This window comes from Balaenoptera ricei, chromosome 11 (genome assembly GCF_028023285.1).
Source record: "Balaenoptera ricei isolate mBalRic1 chromosome 11, mBalRic1.hap2, whole genome shotgun sequence".
In the NCBI taxonomy this organism is placed as follows: domain Eukaryota; kingdom Metazoa; phylum Chordata; class Mammalia; order Artiodactyla; family Balaenopteridae; genus Balaenoptera; species Balaenoptera ricei.
In genome coordinates, this window is record NC_082649.1 from 35,760,590 (window position 1) to 35,781,630 (window position 21,041).

Sequence of the window (21,041 nt, forward strand, 5' to 3'; positions counted from 1 at the left end):
AAGAAAAATAAAATAGAGTTAAAGCCTGGATATCGGGGTGTTACTTTTGAAAGGGAGTTCAGGGAAAGCCCTTGTGAGGAAATAAAACTTGAGCAAAAATTTGATTGATGAGAAGTAGGATGCTGTAAGAAAATCTGGGGCAAGAGCATCCTAAGTAAAAGAAACATGGTCAAAGGCTGCGATGTGGGGCTAAGCTTGGCATGGTGAAGCAACAGCAAGGCCAGTGTGGGCCACGAAAGCACCGTAGGAGATGAAGTTGGATAGGTAGACAGGAACCAGATCACACAGGGGTTCGGTCATTATACCAAGTGCATCGGGAGGTTGTAAGCAGGGCAGTGACTTGATGTAACTTACATTTTTGTAAAGGTTTCTCTGCCTGCCATGCAGAGCGGAGACCATGGGAGGGCAAAAGGAGAAACAAGGAGACTGATTCAGAGCCTTGAGAGCAGTTATCCAAGGAAGGGAAAATGGTGCCTCGAACTGGAGCGGTGGCAAACGAGGTGGGAAAAAGTGATCCAATTCTGGGTATGTTTTGTAGATAAACCTAACAGAAATTGGATGTTGGAGGTGAGAGGAATTCAAGAATGTTGCCTAGGGTTTTGGACTGAGCCACTTGTTGGATGGTGGCGCCATCAATAATGATGGGTAAAGCCTGAGAAAAAATCAGGCTTGGGGGCAGAGGGGAGAGACAGTCAGGAACAGACATCCAGGTGGAGATGCAGAGTTGCTGCAGGGATAGTAGCTCAGGGAAGAGGTTGAGGCTGATGCTGTAAACTGGGGAGACATTAGGATAGGATATGGATGTATTTAAAGCCAGGGGATTGGATGAGATTACACAGAGAGACAGTGTAGATAAGAAAGAGAAGAGGATCCGGGACTGAGCCTCGGAGCACTTCAATAGATATAATTTGGGAAGAAGAAAAGCAAGTATTCATTATCTAGTTTTTAAGGAAAGATAAAAACCAGAGAAGTGTGATGTCCTGATTACCAAGTGAATAAAGCATTTCCTGAAGGAGGCAATGAATACCTATTTTGATGCCTTACTCAAATCAGAGGTCTAGTAAGAGAGCAGTCAGTGCTTTTGGTTCAGGGGGGTTGCCGATGACCTTGGCAAGAGCCAACTTAGTTTAGTACTGTTGTGGGCTTGCAGAATGGGAGTGATTCCGGTGAGAGAGAGAAATTAATGCAAAGAGAGGGGTTAATTATAGGAGCAAAGTAGGTAAGAGGAGAAGAGGGAGGGGACAGAGGGCTGGACTTGGGCAGGAGCAGGACAGTAACCGCAGGAAGAGTGGAATGTGTGGGGGATTGAGGGACAGGGCAGGTAGACCGCTTACACCTGGAAGAAGAGTGTGTGGCCATCGGCTCAGACTGAAGGCGGAGAGAGGAGGCTGGGTAGATGTTTGAAACAAGAGGATAAGGTGCGAAGGCCCATTTCTGAGAGTGGAAAAGTGGTTTTTGAGAGAACCTCACAGGATTTCTGGTTTATAGTAAAACCTGTGGTCATTAGCTTAAAGCAAGACCAGTGGTATCGTTACGTGATTTTGCTAAAAACGGCCTTCAAAAACAATGCTCCCATCTTATTTTGTAAACTAAAGGCGTAGAAAAAGTTCTGATGATGGGAATTACACACCTGGGAAGAGGGAAGACTAGAACAATAGCAGGTGTTGAAAGTATTTTCAGGAGCCAGGGCCTTGTGATGCCCCTGAAGTCACATGTCACATCTGTGGGTGAGTTATTCCTGATGCTTTGCAGTGGGCATCCTGGCACTGGATTCATCTTCCTCAGAAAACCCTGAACCCCTGGTGGCTCCCCTTGAGGACAGCCCACAGCAGCCCTTCATCCATCTCCCATCCATCCATCTACCATCTTCCTACTAAGTACGTAAGACACTCCTAAGGCGCAAGGTGAGCAGACTCTAGGTGAACCAAGGTGCACTTCCCCCATCACTTACAGTGAAAGCAAACACATATACAGCACTTATTATGGGCTAGTTCTACTCAAAGTAATTTGCACATTTTAACTCTTCCCAACTACTCATAGGCAGATACTGTCTTTTCCGTGTTTTACAGATGAGGAGACTGAGGCAGAGGTGGTGAGTGGCATGCCCTGGCATAGCTAGAATCTGGACCTGGACAATCTGGCACCAGAATCTGGGGTCTGTTGCCTCTTGTAGTTCTTATTTATTGTTCTGCCTCTTTTACCTTGAAGATGAGGCATACAGACCAATTTTGATAGGATTTTTTAAAATCTGGCATGATTTACTCTTGAGTTTTTATATAAATTTCTCAGTGACTGAAAACAGAATAAAAATGTATCCAATTCTGCACAAGTTATATCATCTGTCCAAAAACGACAGGGTCCATTATGGTATGTTTTTACTATATTTGCTTCATTCCATCTTCACTGTTATTGTACTGAATATTTTAAGATATTTATTCTGAGCCCAAGTTTTGGGGGTCACTGCATTTTGTATCCTTATTGCTGTCGCAGCTCAGTTTGTCAGGTGTGCATTTTCTGCTAAGTTAACGCTATTCTTTTTCCCCTCCACCACAGGTCATCATTGCCCTCTCAGAAAAGCACCGCTCACACATTCCGTATCGGAACTCCATGATGACCAGTGTCCTGAGAGACAGCCTGGGAGGGAACTGCATGACGACCATGATTGCCACGCTCTCTTTAGAGAAAAGGAATATTGACGTATGTTGCTTCTTCTCTCTGGAGATCTCAGTCTGAGTTTTTATGCTAGTTTGTGAGACGGGGTTGAGGGTCCTTGGTGGGTTTCCGTCTTTTCAACTGGGTTAGGGTATGCCTTCAGAGGTGAAGACCCACCAGAGTTCATAGCTTTGGGTTATTTGCCAGAATTGTAATTCCCCCAATTTGAGAACTGACTTCACATAGCACGGGATGGTTTGCAGAAAACCTCATACACAAATTTTGGAAGATCTGCCAGAGACGTGAGGGAGGAGACCCATCAGCTTCTCCTGATCTGTTTTGCTCCTGATTGCTTAGGTGCCTTGGAGACATCTCCAAGGTGTGTCCCTAGACGTGTCCCTGGGCACAGCACCCAGGACGCCTTGGCAGGGTCTGGCTGCCAAATGGCTGTCCTGGGTTGCTTTAGAGCCAGCTGATGTTTCACGCATTTCAGTTTAATGTTTGGGACTCAGACTTTCTCTAAGAGAGGAAAACAGGAAGCTGCAGGGTGCCTCCCCAAACAAGGCCAAGCCCCAAGTGCATTGTAAGATGCCTTGAAAAGCCTCTCTTTTGCGCCTGTTACAAATATTTATTTTGTACCCTTTGATGCTTATGGATTGTGGTACCTGCTATGATTCTGGTTTGTATATGTGGTTCTGGTTTGACAAATCAGTAGTTGAAAAGCACATACCAGTTGTCACTTAGGACCTCAGGATCTTCCACACTTTGGGCATCAGTCATTATATTAAGCCCAAAGTTTTAATGAAAAATAATGTTCCAGGGCAAGGCTTCCTAATTTGGAAGCATGTTTCCTCGTTGTGTTTTATGCACATCACTCTAGGTGTACACGTTTTTCCTGTGAACAGAAACTGTTTTATCTCTCTATGCCATAACACTTTAACGACTTATCTTGCTTTCTTAGGAATCTATATCTACCTGCAGATTTGCACAACGAGTGGCACTCATAAAGAATGAAGCTGTTCTTAATGAAGAAATCGATCCCAGATTGGTAAGCAACTTTTAACTGACTATGTTAAAAAAAATCAAAGTATATCAAAGATTAGTTAAATTTGGGGGGACACTCACTCTCCGTAACCAGGCAACATTCTAAATACTGGAAACGTGTTAAATCATTTAATTCTCACAACAACCTCATGAGCAGATGCCATCTCTTCCTCTAGTTTACAGATGACAAAACTGAAACGCAGAAATATTTAGTGATTTGATCTGAGTCACAGTGCTAATGCGTAGCAGAGCAGGATTCAGACACAGACAGTCTGACTCCAGGGCCTGTGCTCTTACCTACAGCCCCCCTTTACCCCATCAGTTAGGGGCACAGTGAGTCCTGGGGACATACATAGAATCATACACAGTTATATTTGTAGGCAGGTCGTAGCCTTTCAAAAAAAAAGTCAGCTTAACTTTCTAAAGACAATAATAATAGACCATCTTTTATAAAAGCTTATTGAGAAAAAGAAGTCCTAATGGTTATTAAATAGAATAGTATTTTGCATGAGTGTTCTGTTACTTAGTCTAGAGATTTAAAAAAGTTAGTAGTTGGTTTGATCCATGGAAAAATGGCCAAGCCTCTAGTTTTATAAAAATGAATTCTTCTTTATCAAAGTTCTTTTTTTAAAGGAAAGATATTTGCAAGTTACATGATTCAGCTACTCATTATAAATGCAGATATTTTTTCTTTTCTCTATTTTGTTAGTCTTCAAATAAAATACAACAAGGAATTAACTCGTGTCAACATTGAAAATGTTGAAATAAAATATTTCAATTTTGTAAAACTCCAAAATTAAGATTATATTACTTTGCAAATCACTCACCTTTTAAAAACAATTTTTTTTTCTCTAGAAAATAAGCTGGTGTAAGCTTAGTGGTATGCGTTATAAAAAAAGATGTGAAATCGTACCAACAGTGCTTCATTTACAAATTTCTCAAATTCCAAACAAGAAAATCTCAAGCTCACTGTTACCCATATTAATTACTTCCTCTTGAGTGTTTGCCCTTCCTTCCCTGAAATCATTCCATTGAAGGGCAGAGGAAAAGAAGGACAAAAGAATAATGGGGCTGACTGTTTTGTCCTACTTGCCTCAGGGAGCCCGAGCTCCCCTGACAGCATTCTCTTCTGGAGAAACCAGTGGGTGAGGCAGGATCCCTTTCCAGTCCAGTCCCTGGTCAGCATAACAGGGTACCCCCACTGGAAAAAGGAGACACAATTCAAAGGCCTAAGTCAAATGGAACTGAACTCCTAGGATGAATTCTTCTGCTGTTCCTACCCTGCCAGCAGCCCTGTAATATTACTGTGCAGAATGAGAAAGATAGGAATGTACTATTAGCCTGAAGACAAAAATTACTTCATAATTGAAGGAAAATAAACATATTAGACATTGAGGTATTTTTTTCCTTTCAAATCTGGCTGGAGAGACTTTTCTTTGAAGGAACTTGAGGAATTTGAACAAAGATGAACATTATCGTGTGTTAGATGTAGGTCTGTGAGAGACTTAAAGAAATGAGAAATCAGGAGTCAAAATCTAATAGCTGATAACTGAACAAATGTTGAGGTCTTCCTGGTGCAGAATTATCTGGTAATTGACAAGTGTTGTTTCCTGATCTCCTTTAATAATTGCTTCTAAAAACTGATATTACTGTTCATTATTTTATGTACAGAGCTTTTCTGAAGCACAAGTGACAGTTGAAAAGTTGTCCTCAAAACCACCCAAAACACAACTGAATGGGAAAAATAAACACCAAATTTAGGGAAGACTCTATGGGGTGGGGGCTTCACAAGAGTCTGTAATGTTTTATTTCTTAAGCTAAGTAGTAGGTACATGTTATTATTTATACCTTTTTATATATCTGAAGTAGTTCATACTAAAAAGTAAAATCACATGAATTAAGGTGATTCATCACATTCACAATTAAAAGAAAAAATTAAATGATCACATCACTAGATGCAGAAAAAGTGTTTGATAACATTAAACATTCATCCATAGTTTGAAAAGACTCATCAAACTATGAATATAAGTGAACATCCTTAGAGTGATTAAGGGTATCCACCAAAAACTACAGCAAACATTTAAAAGTTGAAACGTTAGAAGGAATAAGACAAGAATGTCTTAAGCACTGTACTTGGAGGTTCTTAGGAAAGAGACTTTTTTTTTAATTTATGAGGATTTGATAAGAAGAATATCTGTCATTACTTGTGGACAATTTGATTGCTCATATAGAATATCCAAGAGTGTTTAATAACAGGTAAACAGATAACCAAAATAATATTCAGAAAATTAATCCATTCATAAAGATGAATTACCTTCCTATACATCAAAAGCCAATAATTAGAAAATGCAATTTTATAAAAATTCTATTTATAATAGCAACAAAAACTTTAAAATTCTAGGAATAAAATCTAATTAAAGACATACACAGATTTGTATTGAAAGGAATCAGAAATCTATACCATGTTCATGGATGTAATGATTCATAGCATTACTTTAATGTCTTATCAAATTAACCTTTTACTCAAATTTATTTCCAGTTAAAATTTGAGGAGGGCCTTTGGTAGAATTTTACAAGCCAAATCTAAAATTTATATGAAAGAGCAAATGATCAAGAATAGTGAAGTCTATTTTGGAAGAGAACAAGATGGAAGGCGCTTATTCTATCTAGATGCCAAAAATTTTTTAAGATATAGTAATTAAAACAGTGTAGTATTACCATACATATAGTCAAGTAGACAAATGTTTTTAACCAATAGCCCAGAAAAAGACACATGTTACATGTGGAAATATATAACAGAATTATAATAGCAAATCTTGCATGGTTAGCCATAAAAAAAATAAAATTAGATCCATATCTCACACTTCCTACAAAATAAAATCAAACAACCTAAATGTAAAAAGCAAAACTTCAAAACTTTAAAACTTTTATAAGAACATATAGGAAAATATTGCTATGGCTTTAGGTAAAATAGATTTTCTTAAAGAAGACACAAATATAAAGCTCAAAACGAGAGAAGTTGATAATGAAATTATATTGAAATTTAAAACTTTCATTTAACAAAAAGAACACCACAGAGTGAAAAATATTACATAGATTGGGAGAAAACATGCACATTGCATAAAACTAACAAAGGGTTCACATCCCGAATATATAAAGAAATCTGCAAATTAATAAGGAAAAGAAAAACAACTCAACTGAAACATGGGCAAGATGGTGAATAAATAATTCACAGAAGAGGAAACCCAAACAGCCAGTATGCATACACAAAGATGATCGACCTCATTAATAATCATGAAAATACTAGTTCTAGATTAGAACTAGATAAGAGACCATTTTACACCTACCAGATCGGCAAGATTAAAGTGTCTGGCAATACTACATACAAAATGACAAAAATGTGGGAAACAGGAACTTACATATATAGCTGCTGAGAATATGAATTTATGCATCCATTCTGAAGAGCACTTTGGCAATATATAATAAGGGGGTGCACTAACTCTACCTCCACACAGTTCTAGGTGCACACTACAGGGAAACTCTCCCACACATGCCCAGAGACTTATAATGTTCACAGCAACACTCTTTGTAATCGCAAAAGTAAAAATCCTGAATGTCCGTCAACAGGAGACATAGATACATAAATTGTGATACATTCCTTTACTGAAATACTATATGTCCATGAAAATTCATGAACTAGAGCCACATGAAGCAATATAAATAATCTCAGAAACATAGTGTGAGGGGAAAAAAAAAGCAAGTTGCAGTTACATGCAGTATGGCAACATTTACATAAAGTGTAAGGCATGCAAGATGATATCATACATCATTTACAGTCACATCTGTACATATGGAGTAAATGTATAAAACATGCAGGGAAATGCTACCCACTAAATGCAGGACAGCAATCACTCCAGGAAGGACAGAAGGGGAACAGGAATAAGGGACACCAGTTCCATCTGTAATGTTTTATTTGTTAAGAAAAATCCTAGAACTGTTTTGACAAAATGTTAAGATTTAACAAAGCTGGGTGGTAAGTACAAGAGTGCCTTTTATATCATTCTCTGTACATTTTTGTTCATAATTATAAAAGATGTATGGTTCTCTGTCACATAGTTCCCCTCAGTGAGGAGTTGACATTTACGCTCCTGCCTTGCCGTTTGCAGATGATTATACGCCTACAAAAGGAAATCCAGGAACTGAAGGATGAACTGGCCATTGTCACTGGGGAGCAGAGGACAGAGGAACTCACAGAAGCAGAGTTCCTTCAGTAAGACTGCAGACTTTTCCTTTTTCTTTAACCGTGCAAGTTTGTGTTAACTTCTTTGTTGGCCTTAATGTTATGAATTCACCTCAAAGAACGAAGTTCTCCTGGGGCGGTCTGAAATTGCATTTAGGCGCCAGTTAAGAGTGGCGGCTTTCCATGAAAAGCTGGATAAGGCTGGCAGGGTTTTTGCCTCCTCAGCTTTGAGGAAGTAAAGAACAGAGCATAGAGAGGATGGGAATATCCTTCTCATGCCAGCTGAAGAAAAGAGGTTGCATAATAGTAATGCAGTTTTTAAATGTATACACCAAACACTCTTAAGCTGTGGATCTCAGATCTGAAAGGAATTCAAGAAACGTCCCTTGTATTAAACAGCATCTTGCTGCAAGCACCAATTTATCCCATGCCAAAGTAAGCTCTCTCCTTTAATAAATAGATGGTCCATATATTACAGTTCAAACACTCAAAATGGAAATGAAAGCAGGTATTCAGGACTTCATACAAGTGCGGCATCTTTCAGAGCCTTTAGATTTGCAGCCATATGGCATACCAGGGGCACAGCGTGGCTCTCGTTCTCTCTCTGATCACAGGCCACAGTGGCGGGCTCTCTAGTTGTTTCTGTGCTGCTTATTAAGCACTGTGGAGTGATCATAACGGACTAGGCTTAGAAGGCAGTGGTATTCTCTATTTCAGAATAACAAAGCTACACAAGATTTTTTTAAAGGTTTTCTGTCATTTCACATAACCCTCTCTCAACAGAGAAAACGGTAACAGATGATGAAAGCATTTTCTTTAAACAAGTTCATGGCTGCCCCTGAAGGTAGGTGTAAAGCTTGAGAAGCCTTAGGCAAGGTTTCTGTTATACTCAAAGCCTTCCTCCTCTAGGATAGCATTTCCTGATTGTAGAACACTGTGTTTAATAATATGATAGGTCCCTAAGGCTTTCCTTACAAAACCGCTTTGTGGCATATATGCAATTAAGGTGAAATATACTGCCAAAATTCACATTTTAAAGAATTTCATGTCACTCCTTGAAATAACTTGGGATATCTGAGATATTGAGAAACCCAAGTTTAAAATTCCTTTACCATGGTGCTCCCTTCCCCTCAAAGAAAGGACTTACCCAATATTATTTTTGAAGAAGTCCCTTCAGAACTTTGATCTTCAAATCAGGATCCAGCCAGGAAAACAAAACCATTCTAGGCCTCTCAACAGCAGGAATTTAATATAGGAAATTTGTTGCACAGGAGATGGTACTATGCGGTGCTGCAGCACCCCAGAGATCAGAGCAGCAGGAGGAGGTCCTACACCCCTAGGACTGGACGGACATCGGTAGAAGGTTGTGTTACCAAGGCCAGAGACTAGTGCCAGCCAGCAGGAGCTGGACAAGATGAATGCTGCCTGACAGAGTGGAAGCTGGGGCCTCTGAAGAGCCATGGGTGCTGTGGAGGCATCATCCCAGCAGGGAGCCCTGGCTTCTCCCTCACCTCCCCTTCCAGTCTCCACCAGTGCCTCCCATTGGCTGAACAACTTACCCAGAAGCCAGTTGTTAAAAGAGTCAGGGAGTGTAGTTTCCTGTGATGCAGAGTCAAGCAAGGGAAAAGTGGAAGTTGGATCTAAAAGCAAACAGGGAAATGACCAACATATCAAATAAGTACCAGCGTTTTTTCTAATTCCTGTGTACTCTATGTTGCTCAGAAGGCCCAGTTTAAGGGTAAGATTCTGAATGTTGTGGTTCAAAATGTCAGAATGTGCAAGAATATGCTGCAGGTTCCCTCCAAATTGGGGGGATTATAGAACTGATATAAAGAAACATCTGAATCTCTAGCCACACCCAAGAATAAGAAGTAAACTTCATAAGGGATTAGAAGCTTCAAGGAATTCCTGGGAGACTGAACAGTGGGATTGAGATGGGCAAGAGAAAAGGATAGACCAAGTCATGGTGCAGCACCACCAAGGTCCCATGTCTAGAAGTGGTGGCACCCTGGAGCAGGAGAGGCTGGGAACAGCCACTGAGGGTTGGTAGAGCTCTTGTAGTGGGAGGAGTTTGTTCCTATCAACCCCTGTGCACTCCCTTCTTCCCTTCTCCCCGCAGTGTTTAGGTCAGTGTTTAGGATGGGGAAATAGGGAAGGACCCCAGGTAGCTGATGATGCCCAGGAAAAAGAGGGACTGCATAAACTCTAGAGACCAGCTGCTGTCTCCAGCTCTGCCCATCTCCTGTTCTCACTGAAAACAGTAAGGAGCACAGGCACCCACAGCTGCTTCAGTCCCTCACCTAAGACTGGCTGCCCACGCTGAGAGAGCTTAGAGTCTAGGAAATGTGAGCTCACAGTTGGGAGTGACTAGAAATATGAGGACAGCCAACATGGAAAAAGACAAGAACAAGCATTTACAGCTTGGAGGGCTTCAGAACTAAGCAAGAAAAATGGTTACTATCTTTAGAGATATAAAACATGGCATTTCATCCATGAAACAATAACAGGATCAAGAGGAGATCTTGAAAATGAAAAACATGTACTTGTTGCCATTAAGAACTTAATGATGGCCAAATAGCAGAATGAAAACACAGAGGGGCAAATTAGTGAACCAGGAAGGTGGGGGCTAAGGGATTCTTCCAGAATGTAAGATAAAAGGGTAAAAAAAGAAAGTTTAAAGAAAAGAATCGTAGAGAATAGCTCTAGATTTCTCAACATCTAAGAAAACAGAATTTATGGAGAAGAAATAATGCAGGGGAACCAATAGTTAAAGAAAACCTATTTCTTGGAACTAAAAAAAAAAAAAAAAAAGACATAGGACTTCAGAACAAAAGGGTTACCATATGCTGAGTAGTATAATAATGTTGTAGAAAAATTTTTAGAACCTCACCATATAGAAAATAATCCTAAAAGTTATCCGAGAAGAAAATTATTAACAACCAAGAATCTGATTTAGAGAAGACTTCTCATCAACAACTCTGGAAACAAGAACTTCTGGTGCTGAAACACAAAACAAAACAAAAGAGGACTATGAATGGAGATTTTTGTATCTAGCCAAATTAATATTCAAAGGTGAAGGTGAAATAAAGCCACTTTTCAGACATACAAGCTTTCAGACAGAAAATTTACCATGCTACATCCTCTCTTAAAAAGGATGCCACAGACTATACTTTCACAAAAAGAAAAATTCTATAAAGCATAAGAAACAATAATAAGCACATTTTGTTATAACTTCTTTATGATATTTAATATTGTATTATATTTACATTACCTCTTTTACTAACTTGCCATTTATTACGTAAGCAGATGTTTCTATCTAAAAGTTACTGACAACAAGCAAATTTGCCAGTCACAGGAGTTTCAGGGTAGAATCATGAGAAATAAAATTGTGACAACAGATTTAAAATACTGACAGATTGTTAGATTTTGGATTGGTTTCCTTTGATCCACAGATAACAAATATACAAATGCCAATTGGAACAGATTCTATACAGACAGTATGTAGGGTTGCCATTAGTTTTTCTGGACAATTGGTTCACTCATTCACTTATTAAATGTTTATTATTCATCTACTATACAGACAACTCTATCCTGGGCCCTGAAAGGAACACAAAGATGAACAAAACCTAGATCCAGCTCTCAATGGGTTCACAAGTTAGTGGCAGTGACAGACATGAGCACAAGTAATTATGATGCAACATATAAGTATTATGAGGAGAGATGAATAAAACATGAGACTGCAGAGATAGTGATGATTAATTTTGAGCTCAGGAATCATGTAAAATTAGTTCATGTGCTCATAAGTGAACTTCAGCAATTTGCAATGAAATCGCTTCTCTGCTGTCAGTATAAGAGCACTATATTGCATTACATCTCATTAATGGTTTCTGACCAGCAGCTGGGGAGAACTCACGCTGCAAACTGCATTCACCCTGCCAAAGCCAAGCGTAGAGTTTCACAACAATCCAGTAACCTTGGTGCTTGTTCATGCTGATGGTGAGGATTATTCAGAAAATGTGGTTTTTTGTTATTGTTTTTGTTATATTACAGTTGCATTTATATTTTGGCATAATTAGCTAGATCAATATTGGTACAACTTAAAATTCATCAGATTTAAGAGTCCTTTATCATGTTAAAGTAAAAGAGATAAGTTAAAATTTGCCTCTAATGTGGCTCTGCCATTTAATATCGTCTGTGCTTCTTTGTCTTCTGGGGCCCCTGGACATTTACTCAAGAATGTGAATCAGCTTCAGTCCTCCCATTGCGCCCAGACTCCCGGGTGGCCAAGGGTGGGAGGGAGATAGTAGTGTAGCAGAGAGGAAGAGTCCCACAGCTTGGCAGGACAGAGTGGCAGGAATGTTCTAGCCTTGTCTACTTCTCTGTGCTGCTGATTCCTGGGCTTATGCTGACTGGCATGGCATGAAGACATTCCTCTCAGGGATTCTGTGAAGGACATCAGAAAGCAGATATTTAATAGATAATATATTCTATGTAGTATGCATTGGACAGTTTGGAGATGTCTGTTAATACCTAGCCCTATCAAATTTTTTGAACTATTTCCCAGAATTTCAGTTCTTAATGTAAATATTTGTTGCGTTGACTTGGATGCTTCAACTGAAGAGGATTTCAGATGTCAGCCTCCAGTTATTGGGATATTTTTAGTTTACATCTTTTTTTTTTTTGCCTGTGTAAAATTTGAAAAGAGACAGCTGGATGGAGGCTGTATAGCCAAGTTAATGTTTATACAAAACTTCTTGGGTGAAGATTTAATTCTGATTGATTCTCTAAACATATACCTCGTTCTTCCTTAAAAAAAAGCCCTCAGGCCTCTGTCTAGGATGGAAGCTTTATTTCCTGGCCCAAATGTAAATGAGTAGAATATTTTCTGCACAGCAACATTTTCTTTCTGAGATGGAACTGAATTGGATCTCATGGTCTCAAGTTTGCCCAAAGTAAATTTACAAACATCTTGATCCTTTGCTTTTCTTTTCTCTTTTATCTCCCGGCTTTATTGAGATATAATTGACATATAACATGGTGTAAGTTTAAAGAGTACAGTGTGATGATTTAATATAGGTATATATTGTGAAATAATTACCACGATAAGGTTAGTTAACGCCTCCATCACCTTACATAGTTACCTATGTAACTATGTATTTCTGTGTGTGATGAGAACATTTAACATCTACCCTGTATGCAGTTTTCAAGAATACAATACAGTATTGTTAACTATAGTCACCATGCTGTACATTAGGTCCGCAGAATGTATTCATCTTAAAACTGGAAGTTTGTAACCTTTGACCTCCATCTCCCTATTTCCCCTGCCCTCCAGCCCCTGGCAACCACTGATCTACTCTCTGAGTTCAACATTTAATTTTGTACACATAAGTGAGTTCATACAGTATTGGTCTGTCTCTAACTTATTTCCTTTAGTTAATTTTTACAAATCAGTTAATCCTTCAAACTGAATTTATTGAGTACCTACTGGATGCTAATCATTTTAATAGGTGTTTTGGGGGATTTAGTAATATAGGATACAGCAAATAATTCCAAGGATTTACAGTTTTATTGGGAAAATAAGATATATGCACACACACACATTTATACACACATATATGTATATATAAAACAGAGAATAAAAGAGTGTATTAGTGGAAAGAACAAATGGACACTGAGAATTGTAAAACATTAATTATACTTTTAATTCTAATCATATTAGTTTTTAATGGCTCATTTATGTGTAAATGCTATCTTATGACTAAATGCTATCTATGCTCACTTTCAGCTCCATGTTTTTAAATCTAATATCAGTTTATTACACATGGTTTAATACAGTATTTGCTCATAATCTATGATAATGAAAAGCTAAATCGTTATGTAGGAATGGGGGAAGTCACTGCAGATATCACTCACTGAGCAAACCAAGTAAGCCTGAAAGGATGTCACGAGGAAAAATGCACCATTCTAAGATGAAGGAGACCACATAAACAAAGCTACCTAGAGGGACTGAGCACAGTGTGTGTGTGTGGCAGGGGGAGGGGGGTGGTATTTGCCGAGGTTGCCAGTAGGGGAAGAAACTGTGAAAAAGAAACAAGAGGGAGGTATTAAGAGTGATTGAAATATTCTATATCATGATTTTAGTGGTGGTTACATAAGTATACACATTTGTCAAAAGTCATAGTACTACACACCTAGAAAGGGTAAATTTAAAATTTTACCATCTGTAAATTTAACCTCAACTAACCTAACTTTTAAAAAACTGGAGAAATCTGTATGACGAAACATAGAATTAAAAGACCAGTCATTGAACAAGCCAAAGCAAAATAAAACAAAACTGTACAATGAGGGATTTTCCTTTAAGTAAAATTTTGCTATAATTAGTTTAATAATAGCAACTTGTCTTTGATGACAAGCCCCTCAGCACACAAACATATATTTTTACAGTTAATGACTACATATACAAGTTGAGGAGAACTTCCTCAGTTTCCTGCTCTGCTACCAAACCTGCCCACCATCCTGCACCTGTACCCACCCTCTACTCCTTGTTACAGTAGAGAAGGTGTCTCTTCCAGAGCCGACCTCACCAATTGTACTCTCAACCCCAGTGCCTTCTGCCATGTCAGGGACCTCAACTCCCCTTCTATTTTTTTCTTTGTCTACAACTTCTCTCTTTTTACTGGGCTCTTCTTATCAGTATTTGGGCTCCAGTTTCCCGTATTTGAAACAAAATGCTCCCCCTTGAGCCAACATCCCCCTCTACCTACTGTCACTTTCCTCTCCTTTAAGCTAAGCGACTCCAAGAAGTTGCCTTCACTCACGGTCTCCCTTCCCTTCCGCCCCACTCACTACACTACACACTCCAATCTGGCTTTTGCCCCATTGATGGACCCCAGTGTAGATCAATTTGACGGGCCTATGTCAGTCTTCATCTTCGGTAACCTCTCAGCAGCATTCAACGTTATTCACCACGCTCTTGTTGAAACTTTCTCTTCTCTGTCTTCTTCCCATCTCCTGACTGCTCTTTGGCTTCTTGGGCCGGATTATCCTCCTTTCATGTGGGTACTCCTCAAGGCATTGTCGTAAGACCTCCTCTTCTCTTTTTCTTTATACTTTTTCCTAGATGATCTCAGCAACACCCACACGTCAGTTGCCATCCAGATGCTGATGACTCGTATTTATTTTACTCGTCCAGATTTATTCTTCTCTGAATGCCCCGCTCATTGATCACATTGCCTACCTGACACCTGGCCCTGAACTCAACATGCCCCAAACTGAATTCTTTTGCATCTTTCTCCAGACCTGATCTCAGCCACTGGATCCCCATCAGTCAATGTCTCTACAAGCCCTACAGTTGCCCAGGCCAGAAACTTAGAAGTTACCTGTGACTGTAATCATTTTCTCATCCCCCAAATCCAACCCATCTGGAAGTCCTGTTGACTCTGTCCTCAAAGCATGTCTTGACTTGGACCACTTCACACCACCTCTGTTGTTGCTATCCTCACCCAAACCTCTGTCACCTTTTTTCTACTACTAAATAGGTATCATAATAGGTTTTTCGCTCCCCTCTAAATCTTTTTCTGTGCAGCCAGAATATTCCTTTTCAAAAGTACAGTCCTTACCATTTCACTCTTCTTGAAACTCCACAGTGACTTCTGACTTCCTCTTGTTCCTGGGAAAACACCAAAATCCTGCATGGGGCCTACAACTGTCTGCCTGGTCTGACCCCTTACTGTGTTTTCAGCCACATTTCATATTCCTCTCGCCTTTGCTCCCTTTACTTCGACAGCACCGACCTTTCAGTGTTTAATTTCATCCTGTCTTCTACCCTGGGGCCATTGCATATGCAGTTGCTTCTGACTTCTGCCTGCGATGACATGCATGGGGACATGTACACACACACACACACACATACACACACACATTGTTTTGTTTGTTCTACTCATCCTTCAAACCTCAGTTGAAATTGTTCTTCCTCAAAGACATCTTCTCTGACCTGCAGCCCCAACTAAATCATGACTGTGCTGCACATTTTTGTATTTTCTGTGCTTTTCCTTCGGAGTACTTATCTCTGTTTACAGTCATGTACTTGTGGCATTGTTTGGTTGTTATCTGTGTCCCCACCATATGGAAAGCCCTTTGAAGGCAGGAGCCATGTCTGCTTTAAATGAATGTACACAACACCTTTCTTTGTATCATTTTGTGGCACATAATCAAAGAATATGCAGTGAATATTAATACAGCAAAGATTATGCATACGCTACATTAAATCCACAATGGGAAAAACTTGAGAGGTATTTGACTGGCTCATGAGCACGTAATCACACAATTTAAGGTATTGAACGATGGAAATCCACCTGTGCAGGCAAGTGTTACCTGAAGGAAATGATGCCCTAGTTTGATGTACATTTTACCAAACAGGAAACGACCTGGGGCACTGGCCAGGGCAGCCTTCAGTCCTGCTCTTTAGGAGTCCCCAAACTCCTCTTTGCTCTACTTACTCTCCTATTGGGGAATAATCCCATCCTTCCAGACTGAAACAGTCAGTAAAGCTGGGAGCTGTGCTGGAGTTGACCCTCAGGATCTTAAACCATGTGCAAAACAGAGGGTAGGCCTTCACCTTTCATCCTTGGGGCTTGGCACAATAGTTGGAAATAGTTATCTGATGGGATTTCTTTTAATACAATTAAATAATTTAAGACCAATTACAGTTTAAATATAGTTTAAAACCAAACACATTGTGTTATCAAACCCACAAACACCAAATTTGTTTCAACAGGGCATATCTGTACTAATAAAATCTTCATTGATATCCAAACTTTTATTTCAGTGCAAATAAATATACCTAAAGGAAGAGTCTTAAATCCCCATTTTTGCACCAAATAAATCTCACTTTGAAATAAAACTAATTTATACCTTTATTCATTCTTTCTAGTGAATAAACACTGATTGAGTATTGTTGATACCATGTCAGGCACTGTGTTAGGAATGGGAAACTCAGAGACAAACCAAAGGGTCCTGCAGGAGGCTGGCCATTGGAGAGAGAGGGGCAGATGACCAGACATACATGCTTAGTGATGGTGCTGAGATGCTATCATAGACACTCGGATCCAAGATGGGGAGGGCAAGTGTTTTGCAAAGGGCAGAGGACCAGGGAGGAAAGACTTTATAGAGGAAGTGACATACAGAATACCCATCAGCACTTTCATCCTTTTAAAGTAATCATTTAAAGGTAGCTTCAGGAAAAGTCATTTCCACCATGTTTAACTTGCAGTTCAATTTTTTTTTTATTAGACTAGTCTAATAAAAGTTTAATTGGGTTCAGTTTCTCAATATGTTTGAACTGGATTAGAACCAAAAAACAGATTTCAACTACAGGTATAGTGGCTCTCTTGAACCTAAAATTTGATAACTTGTTCCCAAAGATATGGGACAAAATAACAAAAATCAAGACCATCCCATATAATTTGAGATATACGATCATCATGATGATAAGTCTTGTCCTGTGACCCTCAGATTATTTTTGAAATGAGAAGAAGCAAGCAAAAAATAAATGATACCCTTCAATATTTGAGTTAATAGAGTCCTAATGAGAATTACTGATAGATACCAGACTGATACCAGTCTTTTAGGGAGAATCTCTTGTCAGTACTTAACTCTGGATCAATAATACTTTATCCTTTTTATATTTGGCTTATTGTCACTGGCCTCCAAAGTGATTTTATTTGTCAAACCACTGTTAAGAATGTTTTTTTTTTTCTTTTTTAAAAAAATAAGTTTCAGGTGTAGAGCATTATAATCATTATTTGTATACACTACAAAGTGATCACCACAACTAGTCTAGTTACCATCCATCACCATGCAGTTGACCCCCTTCACCTCTGGTAACCATTAATCTGATCTCTGTATCTATGAGGTTTTCTTTGTTTTATTTTGTGTGTTTGTTTTGTTTTTTTAGATTCCATATGTGAGTGAAAGCATATGGTATTTGTCTTTCTCTGTCTGACTCATTTTACTTAGCATAACACCTTCAAGGTCCATTCATGTCGTTGAAAATGTCAGGATTCCATTCCTTTCCATGGCTGAGTAGTATTCCATTGTGTATATATGTCACATCTTCTTTATCCATTCATCCACCGATGGACATTTAGGTTGTTTTCATGTCTTGGCTCTTGTAAATAATGCTGCAATGAACATAGGGGTACATATATCTTTTCCAATGAGTGTTTTCATGTTCTTCAGATAAACACCCAGAAGTGGTATGGCTGGGGCATGTAATAGTTCTATTCTTAATTTTTTGAGGAATCTCCATACTGTTTGTCATTAGTGGCTGCACCAATTTACAGTCCCACCAACAGTGTACAAGGGTTCCCTTTTCTCCACATCCTTTCCAACATTTGTAATTCTTTGTCTTTTTGATAATAGCCATTCTAACAGGTGTGAGATGGTGTGTCATTGTGGTTTTGATTTGTATTTCCCTAATAATTAGTGATGTGGGACATCTTTCATGTGCCTGTTGGCCATCTGTATGTCTTTGTTGGAAAAATATCTATTCAGATCCTCTGCCCATTTTTTAATCAGGTTGGTTTTTGTTGTTGGTGAGTCGTATGGGTTCTTTATATATTTTTAGTATTAATCCTTTATTGGATATATGATTTGCAAATATCTTCCCCCATTCAGTGGGTAGCCTTTTCATTTTGATGATGGTTTCCTTCATCGTGCAGAAGCTTTTTATTTTGATGTAGTCCTATTTGTTTATTTTTGCTTTTGTTTCCCTTGCCTTTGGAGTCAGATCCACAAAAACGTGGTGAAGACTGACATCAATGAGGTTACCACCTGTGTTTTCTTGTAGGAATTTTATGGTTTCAGGTCTTACACTCAAGTTTTTAATCCATTTTCAGTTAAATTTTGTGTATGGTGTAAGGCAGTGGTCTAGATTCATTCTTTTGCATATGGCTGTCCAATTTTCCCAGCATCATTTATTGAAAAGACTTTCTCCATTGTATGTTCTTTGCTCCTTTGTCATAAATTAATTGTCCATATATGTATGACTTTTGATTCTGTTTCATTGATCTGTGTGTCTATTTTTGTGCCAGTACCATACTGTTTTGATTACTATAACTTTGTAGTATAGTTTGAAATCCAAGTGGTTTTATTTGTCAAACCACTATTAAAAATACATTTCAAAATCATGACTTATGCTGTACAAGTTCTATGACATGATGAGCTCTCCTGATTGTTCTTCCACTGTGGAGATAGAGAGGAGTAGATTTCAGGAAACCATGTTCCCTAAGGACAAGAGATCGAGATGGAGATAGGGATTGAGATGGGGAGAGGGAGAGGGACAGAAGTAGAGATAGAGAGGAGGTTGGAGAGACAGAGAGAGAAAGAGAGAGAGAAGCTTATACAGGAGTCTGAACAATCTCTTGAAAATTATTAGAAATATGACTGAATGCTGTCCTATACCAGATTGTTCATTAAAAAATGAAAAATCTCAAGAAAGTTTGTGCCTAATTTCTCGTTATTATGGATGAAATTGTCCCAATGACAGTGATATTGACTACTGTGACTATCCAGAACCTCTTTCCAGGACACAGTGGCCCCACATGGCCTGGCCCCTGGCAACCTCTGCAGCCTCATTCCCTCCCAAGCCTTTCCTCCTCACCATCCCTCCCCTGAAACACTCCTCCCTCACCTCATTACTCAAATGTCACATTATCAGAAAGACCTTCCAGGCCACGTTATCTAAAATACACCTTCCCCTGTCACTCTTTATCTCCTTTATGCTGAGTTATTTTTCTTCATAGCAGCAACATCATGTTTAATGTTTCATTATCCATTGTCTGTCTCTCCCTGCTTCATGAGGACTGGGACTTCATCTGTGTTGTTTTCCATGTACCTGGCCCATGGTAGACCCTCCATAAATATTTGTTGAATGAATTGGTGAGCACTCCATCAGGGCTTCAGTTCCCTCTCTGGCTCCTTTCATGAGCCATTCATTTTCCATCTCTAGGACCTCTACTCAGAGCTGCCCAGGTGTTTGGTATGCACAAGGGTCCTTAGAACCAGTCTCTGTGGACAGTAAGCACTTCCTGACATTTAGATTCAACCGCACTGGTTTGGTATCCACGGTGTGGATTTCATCTTATCAGTGTGAATGATGGAGGAAGTATCTGAAATATTCAGAATTTTGCCCACAGCTATTTTCTGAGCTTTGTCTGACCGAGATAAGGCAGAGAAAATTTATTTGAATGGACTGAGAGTCAAGAGACTTGAATTCTAATCTTGACTCTCCTTCTAATCGAAGGAGATCTTAACTGATCCCTCTACCTCAGTCTTCTAATCTTTGCTGTGTGACCCTGGGCAAATTATATCATCTACATGTGTCTCAGTTTACTCATCCGTTGTGTGGGAATAATAACAGTACCCACTCACTGTGCTATTATGAAGATTGATGAAATAATTCATGCTATGCATTAAACACAATTGTTATGATTATTATTAATATTATTATTATTACTTACCTATGCTTCTTTGATACAATTTTTATTGCTGCTGAGGAATCTATTCACTTCAATTAGATATTTTGTCAGGCTCTTCTATTAGAAACAAAGGAGCAGGGACTTCCCTGGTGGTCCAGTGGGTAAGACTCTGCCCTCCCAATGCAGGGGGCCCAGGTTTGATCCCTGGTCGGGGAACTAGGTCCCACAGGCATGCCACAACAAAGAGCCCGCACGCTGCAACTAAAGATCCCGCACACCACAATGAAGATCCCACAAGCCGCAACTAAGACCCGGCACAGCCAAAATAAATAAAATAAATAAATATTAAAAAAAAAAAAACTATTAGAAAAAAAAAGAAAGAAAGGAGCAAACCATGTTTTAATGTCTCTCTTTAGCATATACACACACTCACACATTCACGTACAAAGAAAGAGGTAGTACCAGAAGGAAAAACCAGGAAAATGTTTTTAGAATTACTAGTGGTGGGTTTTGTTTTGTTTTGGTTTGTTTTTAGTTCTTTTTACCTGGCTCTATTTCCTAAAATTTCTACAGAAAATTAAAGGTTATTTTTAAAAGAATTCATGTCACTTACTGATTTTACACCT

At 39.1% G+C, this 21,041-nt stretch overlaps 1 protein-coding gene across 1 annotated transcript in view; it reads left to right on the forward strand.

Moving 5' to 3' along the window:
• KIF6 (kinesin family member 6) overlaps positions 1 to 21,041 on the forward strand; it is a 397,162-nt gene that overhangs the window by 144,571 nt on the left and 231,550 nt on the right. Inside the window, exons 8-10 of the mRNA XM_059937468.1 lie at positions 2,554 to 2,697; positions 3,614 to 3,700; positions 7,863 to 7,966. Of these exons, the coding sequence (XP_059793451.1) occupies positions 2,554 to 2,697; positions 3,614 to 3,700; positions 7,863 to 7,966 (335 nt within the window). The remainder of the gene's footprint in view (positions 1 to 2,553; positions 2,698 to 3,613; positions 3,701 to 7,862; positions 7,967 to 21,041) is intronic.